This window comes from Euwallacea similis, chromosome 16, assembly GCF_039881205.1.
Source record: "Euwallacea similis isolate ESF13 chromosome 16, ESF131.1, whole genome shotgun sequence".
In the NCBI taxonomy this organism is placed as follows: Eukaryota; Metazoa; Arthropoda; class Insecta; order Coleoptera; family Curculionidae; genus Euwallacea; species Euwallacea similis.
The window spans coordinates 3,407,754-3,422,563 of NC_089624.1; the positions used below are offsets into that span (position 1 = coordinate 3,407,754).

The 14,810-nt window shown below is 35.4% G+C and overlaps 2 protein-coding genes across 2 annotated transcripts; both read left to right on the forward strand.

The window, feature by feature from the left end:
* The first annotated feature begins 137 nt into the window (after window positions 1-137).
* On the forward strand, window positions 138-6,137 carry Aasdh (Aminoadipate-semialdehyde dehydrogenase). Its single transcript, XM_066397736.1, has 8 exons — window positions 138-586; window positions 2,774-3,112; window positions 3,173-3,388; window positions 3,449-4,000; window positions 4,059-4,616; window positions 4,669-4,972; window positions 5,438-5,657; window positions 5,713-6,137. The coding sequence occupies exons 1-8, from the start codon at window positions 363-365 to the stop codon at window positions 6,135-6,137; spliced, it is 2,838 nt and encodes a 945-aa protein (XP_066253833.1). The 5' UTR covers window positions 138-362.
* Window positions 6,138-9,242: 3,105 nt separating this feature from the next.
* Window positions 9,243-14,460, forward strand: LOC136414033 (uncharacterized). The gene is made up of 3 exons (XM_066397825.1): window positions 9,243-9,489; window positions 12,386-12,491; window positions 12,544-14,460. Exons 1-3 carry the CDS (start codon window positions 9,418-9,420, stop codon window positions 14,259-14,261), a joined length of 1,896 nt encoding a protein of 631 aa, XP_066253922.1. The 5' UTR covers window positions 9,243-9,417; the 3' UTR covers window positions 14,262-14,460.
* Window positions 14,461-14,810: the final 350 nt, after the last annotated feature.

A 14,810-nucleotide genomic window follows, 5' to 3' on the forward strand; every position in this document is an offset into this window, starting at 1 on the left:
GACTGAAACTGGTAACAGATGAATGTATTCTAGACATGCCTCTGATATTTCAACGTTTAATTGAGGTTTTATTATTTTAATGGCCCCCCTTTACCAGTGTTTTTATGGAGTGCGCAATCGTGCAAAAAGTGGCGTTATATGTTTAACTGTTATTTTGGACGTATTTTGCAGTTATTTTTTATTTATTTTATGAATTTTATCACTTTTTTCTTTTTGGTAACCGTTTATGTGTAAAAATGGCGGCTGTGCCAGAAAAGAGCGCAATCGTCATCCGTTTAGGGCGATTTTGGTGCGGCTTGTGTTACGTGGGCAATAAAGAACAAACATTATTTCATTCAACAGTTTAACTTAGGATTAACAGTATGGAAACCTCAAGCTTGTTACAAATACTGGAAACACGTCCTTCCGCTCAAAGGGCAATTATGTTGGTCTCCCATCAAGAAGTCCTCAAAACCCTCACCTATGAAACTGTTCTTCGCATTTCAGCTGAAATCAGAACTTTCCTACAGAAGAATGTCAATAGGGAGTATCCTTGCATAGGCTTGTTCATGGAGAAAAACATTTTAATGCCATCAATTATTATTAGGTTAGTTTTTAAAATTAGATCCTCGAAGCAATTCCATTTTTATAAAAGAGTGTACAGTGGAACCCTATTCCCCCTGTTAATGTGACTAAACTTAGTAGATTCGAGACTCCTTAAATTTTTAAAGCAAAAAGCATATTATTGTCAGAGATAAATATGCAGGGAGATGCATTAGTTAGAATTGGCAGTGAAGCTTATGGGTCTAACCTGAAATCTAACACCCACATTCGTAGGTTCACAAAACAAGCAAAATTTAAATCTAAATGTAGCTTCATTTGATATTTCACATACAAAGTTGTTAATTTCAGCTATGGTGAGTCAACCGAGAAGTATGTAAGTAGACAATTGGGGCTGAGCTTAGCACCAATGAATTAAAGTACTAGCAGTTTTATCTAGATAATTAAAAAAAAAATTAAAACCATTGGTTAGTTTCTTGGTTTTCATAGAAAACCAAAACATCGTTTCCAATTATAGTTCTGAAAGTATAAAGTTTAACTGAGAATACTCAAATATATTTCACTAAATGTCAATTGTAGCAATTGTAGCAATAGCTAACTGAAATTCAGAAAGCATATAATGTAATTTATAATGAAGGGTAAAATTGAAATTATACTTTACTACCAATATGCTGTAAGACATAATGTTAAAATTCTATTTACATTGAACATTATATTGATGTCAAAAGTGACAAATATTGTGTCTTATGAAACTTGCTGTTGATATTAATGGTAACAAAACATTGTTATGTTTATTTTTGTTACATCTTAATGTTACATATTGGAACATTATCTAAGGAATCCATAAATCCAGTTTAATTCAGTCATACTTATATCAGAGATATTATGATTTAAGTTTCTTTAGTTAAGTAATAAAACATGTCTTCACATGGAAACTATAATATGATAGGGACTAAGAACATCATTTTAAGTCACTCACTTAACTCATAACTCTCCTATCCGGATCATTTTAAGGTAGTAGGTTAAACGTAGTAAAAACTCATAGGGTTCCAAATTTGCCATTAAGAATCTTATTCAAATAAATTAGAGAAACAATACAAAGCTATCCCATAAGAGCCATTGCTAATACATACATTCAACTCATCTATTTACGGGGTCGCTCGCAAGCTCGCACGGCCATAGATTTATTCATCTCATAAAACCTTACATTACGTACTTATTACCTGCATAAATAAAGGGTGATCATTAAAGAAACCTCAAGTAGGCGTTGAAATATCAGAGGCATGTCTTGGATAAATTCATCTGTTATCAGTTTGTCAGTAAGATGTTTGATGATAAATAGCAAATGGCTCAATCGACGCCCCGTGTTTACGGTTCATCGCCTACCGTGTTTTTTTTTTTAATGATCACCCGTTATTATTGCATGTATTGTACAATAACTCAAGTCTCGCGATAAACCAACACATTCCACGATACGTTGAGACTCCCAAGCCTGCAGATCAGTACTAACCTGTAATTCAAATGCATGTCGAGACCTCGGGTGTCCGTATTAAAAAGATGTGTCCAGATTATGACTTGTAAATCAATGTCCGGATTAAACTGTGCTGAGATTAAGGAGGTTACACTGTATATGGTATGCCATAGCTTGTTATCTTGTCTCATCCGATCTAAATATCACACATGTGCTCTATAATAAATGATTCTGTCAATAAAAATCATGGAAATCCTTGATTCGGTCTTGTTTCAAGTTGTTAAAACAAGTCCAATGTTTGAGCTCACAGTAAGTGCTTACTTTTTGGTAAATAATAGATATCAACAAATCTTTGATTGGGTCATCTCCCTCATTCTCAGAGTATGTGTGTTTTTTAATGTATATAGTCTTTTAATAGATTTAAAGAAAATGAAAAAGAGAACTAAGAAAATAATGTTAATTAAGTCATTAGATAGGTAAGTCCCCGAAAGACCCACAATACAGTTTATTAATGAATGTTCACTTCTATAATATCTGATAATGTGTAATAAATTCAAAGTAAACATTCATAAAATACCAAATAGAGACTTCATAGGATAGGTTAAACTACAGCTAGATCAAATTGGTAATATACATATATGGGCTGAATTATTGGGGTTGAAAAGAGGGTTCATCCCTGGGTTCTACTGTATAACTAGGTCCTTGTTTAATTTCTTTAACATGCGTATACTTATTCGTATTAATTGTGTAATGTTACTCTAGTTTCCAGGAACTGAACATAGCCTTCACGTTTTTAACATCAGATAATATAGTAACAACCGTTAATCTATTGGACCTTAAATGGGTGTTATCAGCAAATGAGTTCCAACTCTCTGACAAATCTTTTACTCTCGTTGAAACTTTATTTCTCTCAATAACTGGAGATCATATTTATTTATGGCTTAACAATAATTTGGCAATAGATGGTCAAGATCAGAGTTTAGTCAGCTTATCTACATATAAGGATGTTTTTTGTGTCATGCAAACATCAGGCACGACTGGAAAGAGTAAAATTGTTAAGGTGCCATTTAATTGCATCAGGGTGAATGTAATCAGTTTGAAGTACGTCTTTTATAGAGAGATTTGCTATTTTACCTATGATTCCTATGTGTAAAATTGCAGTAAACATTTCCGCATTTACAACGAAGATGTCGTCTACTGGGGGACCCCACTAACCTTTGATCCAAGTCTAATAGAACTGTTGCTGGGTTTATTGTTTGGTGGCACATTATTAATAGTATCTCCAGGAACCGTACTTAATCCATTTCTTTTGTATCAATCACTTTTTTTCATAGGATTAGCCACATTCCTCCAAATTGTTCCTTCAGTATTTTTAAGGTCAGTTTTCTTAATTTTAGTCAATTGATAGCACCTAGCTTATTCTGTCAATTAATTTAGATGGAGCCCTGTTCAAATTTCCCAAATTTTACTCAGTTCATCATTAAAATTATTAGCATTTGGAGGTGAGTGTTTCCCTAAAGAGCTTCTAACTTATCCCAGAAATCCAAATTTACAAATTTATAATTTGTATGGAATAACTGAACTCTCTTGCTGGGCCACCATTGCTAATGCCACAACTCTACCTCACAACCAAGAAGTTCCTCTAGGAGATCCTTTAGATGAAACTTTTGTCAGTGTAGATGAAGATTCTGAAATTTCCATTGGTAGTAATACCCGGTATTGTCTTATTAATAATGCTCAGATTCATAAACCTTATGTCGTGAAAACTGGAGATTTAGGTCAATGGCAAGATGGGAATTTGTTGTTTTTGGGTAGAAAAGTGCGCAGTATTAAGCGTTTTGGACATAAAATCTTGTTGCATAAACTGGAAGAGTTGATATTCAATGAAATAGGGCTGAGAAGTAGATTTGTCTATCATACTTCTATAAAGAAGTTATTAGCTTTTATTATCATAGAAGAATTTCCTCCATCTGAAAGTGTCAAAATAAGGTATTATGATACACATAAAAAAGTTTAATGCTTTATCCCTTAAACGTTTGCTTTGCAGGATGTTAGATAAATTAAGAATTAAAATACTGAATACCCTTCCTCAGCATTCATTTCCGGATTTCCTAGATGTTGTATGTCATTTACCTCTAACTGCCCATGGGAAAATATCTGACAAAGAATTAGTAAATCATTATGAACATTTTAAAAGTAGAAATTCGAGCAATATTGAAACTGTCTTTATTGAAAAATTGAGCAATTATTTGAAGACTGACTTAAAAAATAACTTAAAACAGCTTGGAAAGCATACATTTAGAGACTTAGGAGGCAGTTCATTATTGACAGTTCAATTCGTGGAGGCATTTGAGGCAGAAATACAGGCGAAAGCCCCTGAACAGCTCATAAATTTATTATTGAACGATCCTATTGAAGAGTGTATAAATTTTCTCAGAAAAAACATACGATTTAAAAGATTGTTGGAAAGTGGAGAGAAGAAAAGTAATGAAAGTGAAGATGCAAAACTTCCTAAAATTGGTGACTTTAGTTTCAAAGATTACGTTCTATGGTCTTATGATTTAAAGGGATGTGTTGACGCACCCCCTACAGCATTTCAACGATTGTAAGTCCCGTACTATTCAAAGATTAATTTTTTTAAGACAACAATATTTCAGAAATTGCACATATATTGCTTGCGGTAGCTTTGCTCATAGATTTGCTATATTAGACGAGCTGGGAAAAGAACATTGTAGCTTTGTGTTCCCTAAAGAACTTGCAGCCCAACCTGCAGTTTCATCAAATGGCAAATTTGTTTTTGTGGGTTGTTCCAATGGAGTTTTGTACTGTGTAGATGTAGATCTTAAGAAGATTGTCTGGGAATTTAAGACAGGGCAAGAAATTAAGAGTTTTCCCTGTGTGTGTAATGACGCGATTGTCTTTGGGAACTATGATGAGCAAGTGTATTGCTTAGACATACAGGTTAGTAAAATTCTCGTCTTTTATTTTTTAATCATGACGATAATGAGTATCCTAATATTCATGCTGTGGGTCAATTAGCGGGTTTGGGTTAAAAACTAAAACTATTGTTTGGAAGATTATCAATATTAATAGTAATGAAGCTCTTTACCAAAATGTCGAAGAAAATATCAGAAAAAAAGCAATGAAAATTCGAAATCTGAAAAAAATCAGAAATCTCGGAATTTTTTGAAATAGAAACCTTTTGAAAAATACTCTTGAAATTAATTTAAATCGCCCAAAATAGACAAAACTTTCCAAAGCAATTCCTATAAATCCTTGAATGCTCCTAGAAAATAAAAAAAAGTTGTTCGAAAATCAATTCCAAAGTATATTGAAAGCCTTAAGAACTTCTGAGCTATTGCAAATCAGTGTGAAATCTTTTTTCTGTTTTTGAAAAAATCACTTTTTTAACTTCAACTAAATTAGGAAGGTTCCCTGCTATGGAAAACAAAGCTCCAGGGTAACATCAAAGCCGATCCAGTTTATGACGAAGCTCAAAAAACAATATTCTTTGGTACAATAAAAGGGACTTGTTATGCATTAAATGTGTCCAATGGAAGGACAATTTGGAATGTGAATTTAGGTGAACCAATCTTTGGTGCTGGGTGCATAGTTCAAGGGCGTCCCATTTGGGCCACTGTAAACGGTTTGTTTTGCGTGCAACTCGAAATCCTTCTCCCATTTATAATGCTGTATTGAAGGTAAAGTGTATACGGAACTTCCGGAAGACGCCAGCAAGTTTATCGAGGTTGGAGGACACATATTTTCATCTCTAAGGAGATCTGCAGACGGTTTATCTTTTCATTTTGGATGCCATGATTCATTTTTGTATAGTGTTGAAGGGGACCATCTTGAACTTGTCAAAACTGCTCAACTGGAGTCACAAATTTCATCAACGCCTTTTCTAGTTGAAGTGAGTGGTAGTACTTTCCTTATATCGGTTTGCAACAGTGGATTATTGTATGCGGTGAATGTATCAACTAAGAAAATTGTGTTTAAAACTCGTCTACCCTCTCCTAGTTTTTCGTCCCCATATGTCCTCAACATGAAGGTTTATATTGGTTGTAGAGACGATAATCTATATTGTATAGATTTAAAGAAAGTGTTAATAAATTCTGTTACTTGAAGACTTTTGTGTTTACTGTCGCAATGAAATACCGTGGCAAATGCGAAAAGGTTTCTTTGTGATTGACAGAACCATTTTTGCAGCTTTTTCTTGCGCATAGTTTCGAACCAGTTGCCTCTGTGTGTGCTTGCTAATAATTAAGAAATGGCAACCACTAGTGTAGGTAGGTACTCGTAAAAACGAAATGAATTTATTTGTATTTTATTAATTATGGAATTATTATAAAAACCGTGGAATGATAAATATTTACTTCAACGGTGGACTCTTAAGAGCCTTTCGCTCACTCAAGTCTCATGCGTGATGCTTCGAGTTTGCTAATGTGTCGATGACCAAGTGGTGTCATGGAAGGTCCTTAATAAATTGTTCGCAATTTTTCTTAGCAGTTCGATAAAATTTGTTGATAACGATTAATTAGCGGCTTTCTGATTTACTGGGATGTAATTAAGGCGAGATTTTGCCATCGAGAATGAGGAAAATGGGAGAAGGTGAAAAATGCCCAGGCATTTTCTAGGCGGAATCATATTTCTGCTTCCCATGATTATTTGGCCCATTCTGACTTAATTATTGCTCGACACGTTTCATTTTCTATTGATGACGAATACTAAAAGCCAACAACGATGACATATCCCAAGAACTTTACGAATAATTGGGTTATCAGGTAATTAGTTGAAAGAAAAGAACGTCCAAGAATAAATATTTTGCCCATTTCGGGGGAGTAATTACACGCGGGGAAGGAAACAAAGCCGTCGGTGAAATTTACGAAAGTCTACCATGCTAGACAAGCTGCGATCGCCGGATGGACGTGCCAATTACTCTCGCTGGTCAGAATGCGACCGTACGTGATCTATGGGCAAATGTTCCTCTCTAACCATAGAACATGTTAACGTCCAATACCGGATTTTAGACACATACATATTTTGTTCACAGTTTAAAAAAAAAACATCAAAAGTAACCATTTTGTAATCTTCAGGTACGAATACAGTTCACAGCTGCTACTATATCTCAAGACTATTCGATTAACTTTATTTGTTTTTCACGCAAATGAAAATTACTCGTTCCAGAGAAGTGCATTGAGGAAAACAGTGATCAAAAATATTAATATCCCGTACGACCCACTTATACAGGGTGTTCCTTAATGTCGTGCTAATATCAAGGTGTGATTCCTCAGGTCATTTTATGAAGAAAAGTTCACATGAACACATTTCCGTAACGGTCCAAATTTTTAGATACAGGGTGTTGAAAATGTTCTTTTCAAATCGTTGTTTTAAATGTCTTACAAGGTACTTTAGACATTAGTTCAAATTTGGGTTTGTGTTAATAGGACCTGAAACCCCGTATTTTATTAAGGAAAATTATTCTATTGCTCAACCACTGGCGTCCTTACATGCATGTTTTCTGATAATTTTTACACAAAAAACTGGTGCTCTACTGATATTTTTTCGCGGGAATATTTTTTCCGATTAGGCTGGTCAATTTTACACGAAAAAGGTCTCTTACGCTTTTGTTGCTATACAAACCGTTCTTGATTAAAACAATAAAAATCATCTTAATTAATTTGTTTATTTTAAGAGTTTATTATAATTATTATTTTATAGTTTAATATAAGAGACTTTCATGTAAAATTGACTAGCCTCATCAGAAAAAATATTCCCACGAAAATATGTCAGCGGCGTATCACTTTTTTTGTAAATAATATTAAAAAACATGTATGCAGGGACGCCAGTGGTTGAGCAATAAAATAACTTTTCTTAATAAAATATGGGGTTTTAGGTCCTACCAACATGAATCAAAATTGAAAGCAATATCTAAAGTACTTTCTGAAAAATTTAAAAATAACGATTTGAAAAGAAACATTTCAACGTCCTGTGCTAAAAATTTGTGTCGTTGCGGATATATATATGTTTCTATGAACTTTTCTTCATAAAGTGACCTGAAAAAAAAATTGGAAAGTTTTTTACATCTCAAAGATTTATGGTAAAACACAGCTTTATTGAAGTTGGGATACTTTGTAGGCAATGATGGTAGATGAGGAGTATGATGACAAGAGCTTTCAACTCAAATAAGCAGCTGTGAGAGCAGGTTTCACTTATGGGGTCTTCCTACTTAGCTCCAGACGAAAACTGAAAGGAGTGCAAATAAATAGTACTTTTTTTGTCGAAAAAAAGCATGCATATTCATATGGGTATATCAACTGAAGAATTCTCTAGAAAGTTACTAATTTTTTACCGCCCTCGAGGACATATGCATTTTTCATTAAAATTTTGTAGATGCGAAGGACGATAAAGGCTATAGCCTTGTATGGTTCACAAGAGAGTATTCGCAATGCTATCAGGGTTTGATCCGACAATCATGTGCCAAAAGCACCTAGATTGCATCATATACTTAACTTCAGGTTATAAGTTTCGGCCGAAGCTGCTGAAATTCGAATGTTTCGTGAAGATTTTAGATCTTCGAAACTTCTAGCAAAGTGCATGTTTGAACATTTCTAATTCAAGTACACACGATATGAATATCGTTTCCGAATTCTTCAAGTCGAAACGGATTTTAGATTGCAATTCAAAAAACACTTGCAGCATTACAAAACGGCCTGGTTCAACATGCGACCTAATGTTGTGTAACTAAATGTGTTATTTGTATGCTCGCTAATTATAGTATGGAAGTTTCATATCAATCGTTCAAAAGTGAGCAGAATTTTAAACCATCACTTTCCATTCGATCAATTATGCATTCCCGACATGCAACAGCTATCAAATTACGGTGCGATTGTAAAAGTTCGAACTGTTTTTGCAAATTGGGCTTTGCCAGATCTAGTTTTGCTTCATGGAAAGCTTACTTTTTCGGCTCATAGGAATGTATTTGGCTGTTCCAAAATCATGTCATAGGTGACGACCACTATCTGTTCACTGAATACCTGCAATATGATGTTTTCAAATAAAGTATATCACTTTCTTCCGGAGGGTCAGGTATAACAATGCCGGACACTATGAGGATTTCTTCAATGAAGAAATATAGACGTCGGAATAAAAGGAAAGAGAGAGAGCTCGAGCAACGCCTTCAAAGAAGAACAGAGACGGGAGTAGGTAGTAGAAGAGTTACACTTCGTTTTAAGTTGTTTCACGTGGTCAGCGAAGATGATTCGAAGTTATTAGGCTTAAAGGTGTTGACAAAGGCGGTTGTTGCGGTCGATTTAGTGGAAGACGATTGTAATTTTCTTCGATCTTTAATTTCGATTGACCTTTAACAGCGATCCAGTTTGAGGTTTATCTGTAATGAAAATGTGATGCGGGGTTGGAGTGTTAGAGTGCCGTTGAAGGGTTTTGAGGTGGAAGAAGGTTGTGAAGAAAGTGTTAAGGTACGTCTGAAGATTTTTAGATTTAAAGAGGTGCGTAATTTACTTTTTTCAAATTTAAGTAGGTTTAGCAAGTAAGACTCTTGGTAACTCGTTTTTGTCACCGTTGGATTGATTGACAAAAAGTGAAAGTTAAATAGGCCCTAAAAACACTTAGTCCTCCCAAAACCATGCCAGAGTTTCCAGCCTATGCATTAACGTGTACATAATTTTCTTGCAGGGTCATTAGCATTTAATTTTACAACTAATTTTAATACGTCCCGAATTGTTAGAAACAAATGCCCGGCCTTCGTCTATTGAAGGTGTGGCGGCAAAATTTACAGTACATAAATAAGTATTTCCTATTTTTAGAAAAGAAGCCGGTTATTAAGTTTAAATAAACTCTAAACCATGGGAAACTAATATTATCGCCTGAGGATGTACTGTCTAGTCGAAATTGGGAGCCCCTACGTGTGGGCAGCTGATGCGACCAGTACTAAATCGATGGGCTCAGAAAGAAAATGAATCTTTAATTGTCACAAAAACTCATTTCGATGGTCGGCTTGAAACTTTTGAAGTTGGAATTACGATCGTTTATAAGCGTTTGTTAGCGGCCAAGTTGTTCACCAACTGGTACCATACCCGCCTCAAAATGAAAAAATTGGACATCGCTAATCTCTTATACATGGTACCACCTGTGGCGTACTTTTGTCTAGGCACCATTGTGTGGGTTCCTTGATTATGCTTTCTTTTTATTGGGTTGTGCTCACACATCCTTCAATTTCGGAAACCGTAACTGTCACCCGAATGTGAGAAACTCGGATGAGTTGTGGGTTGTGATGGTGGGCGACTATAAATAAATCAGGCACTAAAGGTATCACATGACCTCCTGTCCAGTCGGCTGATTTGTAAATCTGGAAATTGGATATTCAGAAAAGGAGATTTTGCAGAAAAAAATCATATTTTGACTGCCCTCTCGAGTTATTTACTTGCAATAACTCCGTAAAACCATCGATTTTGAAAAGTATTTGATTATACAAGACTGAAAATGAGTGCTTGCTACCTCGGTAGTTAAGTATACTGTCAATATACCTTTCCCGTGGGGGCGCGGAAAAATACGCCTTTCCCATAAGTACAGAGAAAACTGGCATTTTCTGGATTTTTTATTGAAATTCGTAGCATAGTAATGAAAACTATCGTTCACTACATGCCCGAAATACTGTCTCCAAATTGCATGTCAAGCACATCAATATTTCATATTAGAATTTTTTCATTGTTTTTAAATGTACATTTTAGAATTTCAAAATTCAATCAAATACCTACCTGAAAATATTTTTTTAATGTGGGACTGTTTGTACGCCATCAAGATTAAGAAGTATAAAATTAAACTAGAAAAACGATTCGCCTTAGACGTGTAAAACTTATTTCCAACAAAGATGTTTTTTTTATTGATTTGAAATAAATCAAAACAGCAGAATTGTCTTGCAAAGTCGTTTGCAAATTTCATTAAAACAACTCTTGTAGCAAGTAACTCAATTATCATTTTAAGAGTCTAATATTATGAAGATCTTCATTACCCACACATCTGAAATACATCTTCCATTGTTTCGTCACGCGCGCACGAGAAAACACTCTTTTCCGGACTTGTAATGAAATATAGAATTTCGAGTAAAATTTGAAAAATAAAGTCCTCCAAGCAAATAAATTTGACAAAAAAAGAAAATTTCTGTTTTTTTTTACTAACAGCTAAAACTTTACTTTAGCTGGTATTGAAAAACTAAAAAATGTGAAAAAACAAGTTTCAATTTATTCCCAATCATTGCAGTAATCACACACAGGTCTAACTGGGAAATCCCGGCCGTCCAGATCCAACTAGGGAACTCCGATCCTCCAGGACCTGTGGCATGGATAAATGCCTCCAGCGAGCAATTAATTTTTGAATTGTCCGGTTATTTAATCTCTTTTCCGCATATACTAACCTGAAAGATAATTTTCATGGAAACTAACTAAGCACTACACTGCCTGTATTGCAATATTTCAATGGAAATTGTCCTTTTGATAAAATGATCAGGTCTTCTATGTTCTGGCAATTTAAGTCAAATAATTAGGGATATTTCCGTAATAATGAACTCTCCTTTAATTTCTTAAATTTGCATACACTTTCAATTTTCAAAATGATGTATATTTTTTATGTGTAGATATTAAAATGCCGTGTAAAATTCTGAGGGACACGAAATTTTGAAAATTAAAAATCGATACCAATTTATGAAGTTGGGGGATCTATTGTACAGAAAAAAAAACCAGAAGTAGGCAGATTTTACAAATGTACCATAAATATATGTATATATGAATAAATTATAATTTCCCTAAAAGAGGCAGCGAGTAACTTCCTAAGATACCATCAAAGCGTATTTCTTTTCAATAATACCTTGAAGGCAGCATAAGAGCATAAGAGAAAACATATTGTTTTCATTGAGGCACATCATAAGAATCGTTCATAGATTTAAATACCTACTACTGAAATATCAATAGTCTTTTCATTCACCACTGTTTCGTGTTGAAGCCACATAGGTTTTCATGTCTAATACGTTTATTTTTGTCTTTAATGTTTCAGTCAAGTCTTCTTTCAAGCCTTCGTTCTGCAAATTTCCAATCAGTAAAAAGCCATTATCAGCTTAACTAATACAAAAAATCACAACGCTTAATTTTGATGGGTCCCTCCCACGTCGCATGGGTCACGATTTCATATACTGGACCCACGCAATCGTGAGCACGTGATCGCATAAATTGGGCCCCTTTGCCACAGGGTGTTCCCTCGGACGCGCGGAAATATGAGAAAGTGCCTGTAATTTACACTTTTAAGGATTAAATTCAAAAATAACTGTTTTTCGTTACCTACAACGTTTTGTTTTTCTTGCAGATCATGCGGCAGCGAAGCAGATGGAAGATGCTGTGGATACTGGTTATGATATTTCACATGCCGCTTTGTTCTTGTGTGGAGGACGAATCTATAGATAGAAGAAATGGTAAACAGTTGCATCAATATTTCCACTAACATAATTATAAACACTGCTTCAGTTCAGAAATCTCTATTCTCACCAAGGATGGATTACAATCAATGGAAACCACTAGGCCGCGGAGACCCATTGCAAAACGACCCAACTTTTGACTACGTCCCTCCAGTATTAGACCACGTGCATTATTGGGTCGAACCCAAACCGAAGGAAATGGAACCCAACAAGGGTGGTCAGAAAAGTGAAATTTTATTATTGGGCGTTTCCTCCAAGAAACCCGCCACACACAATGCAAGTGACCGTAAAGATATACTTTACGAACCATTCCCCAAATACTACCATCAAGATAAGGGCACCAGTTACTACCCCAACCAACCAACTCAGCGAATTTCTAGACCAAATTATCTGCCCTCGATGACATCGCAGGTTATACCATCTCTCATGTCTTTGGCCACCCAAGTTTTGAACAGGACATTGTTTTCTAAAGTAGCCGAGTCGAGAATGCCTTACACTGTTCTAATGCCCCCTCCGATATTCACAAAAGACCCAGGGAATAGTCATACAACTCCCATGACTCCTAAGCCAACATATGAGCCATTCACCAGAAAACATCAACAGTTCAGTCCTCCTGGAGTGACTGTACAGGAATCTAATCTTATCTATCAGGCCAGTAGCCTAGGAAATCGTAAGGAATTCGAGGCTGTGCCCTCACTCAGCTGGGAATTGTCCTCATCAACTGAAGCTCTATCGCCTCCAAAGAGTTTCATAAAAATTCAATTTGCCCCTCAAAATTTCTCAAATAAAATCTTGGAAGCATCTGGAAGTAATCATAATGTGAACTTTGTTACCCCTCCTCCTTTAGACGATAGTAAGTTAACTTTTAAAGGCCACGTGAGTGATGATAATGATATATCGGATAGTTATGTGAGGATTGAGAAGCCTCAGGCTCAAATGGATCATGGAGGGGTAGACATTTCCAATATTCATCCAATGCCTATAGTGTTTCCAAATGCTGAGCCCTTTGGCAATTCCAATAAATACTATCACCCGGTAAGCATGGAAACTATAAGGGATATGGAGACTATGAAGCCTCCTCCTCCCACTCAGAGTCCTGTTTATACTAGACCCACAAATCCTGTGGTGAACATTTTAAAGAAAGAACATGTAGACTTCACTAAAGACTTCTCGGCGACTAAGACGTATGCTACTACCCCTAAATTAGAATCTTACCCTACAGATGCTAATACTGTCGAGCCAGAATTACTAGTTACTACCCAAGATCCTGTGATAACAACCTCAGTGGAAACTACTACAATCCAGACCTTGACTACAGACCCATTATTCAGGCATTACAAGCAGCGTATGGAGCCTATAAAAGGGCCGTTATATCTGATCATTCAAGGGCATTCGAAGGTTAAAACATATAAACCTGCCAAGCAGATTGGTGGGGTAATGGTGCAGGATACTAATGAAATTCCGCATGATGCAAACGTCGACTATAGCATCAAGCATTTGCATGGATTTGGGGAAAAGGAAGATTTGATTAAGAAATCTGAAAATATAGCTAAAAGGAGGCAGGCCAGGACTGGGAATTTGCTTACTTTAAAGCATGTAGTGCAAACAGGATTAGGGGCTATAGATTTTATCGACGGGGAAATGCTCCGCAGGAGCGATTTGAAGGAGACTGAACTGGAAGCAGGATATAAAGTGGTGGATAACAAAGACGTTACTAGCGAGAAGTACATGAAAGGCATTGTTGAAGCGGCTAGGAAATTAGAGTAAAGTTATTGGAAGTTAGGAAAATTTGTAACGGTTTTAGGTCTTGTTAAGTACGTAAAAGTTTATTGTTGGTGCCATACATTTATCTGAGTTCTTAAGCAGAACAACTGCTTTGTAATGATGACTATGATTATATATTTTTGAGGTCTTTATATGTAGATGTAATGATTATATTTTTTTAAATAAAATGTGTTTCATGAGATCAACCGTGGTTTCATTTCAACAAATTTAAATCAGCAAGACGATGTGAAACTCTTAGAGAGATTAATAGAAATGTTTTGAATTTTTGAGATCAGTTTTCCGAATGTGGAAGCATAATATCCGGTAGTAGATCTAACTCAAAAAGAATCGGAGTAACTCAATACTAAATTAAGTCCCTTAAGTGCCAGGTTTTTCAATAAATTAGGCATATGGGTATCCTTTATTGTTAAATCTTAGCAAGAGCCCAATTTGGAGACATTTTTGCTAGTTGACAAATTATCCAGATAAAAGTTCAGTCCATATAATGTTGATACTTTCAAAGGAAGTTTTGAGATTTTTTCATAAAAGAAT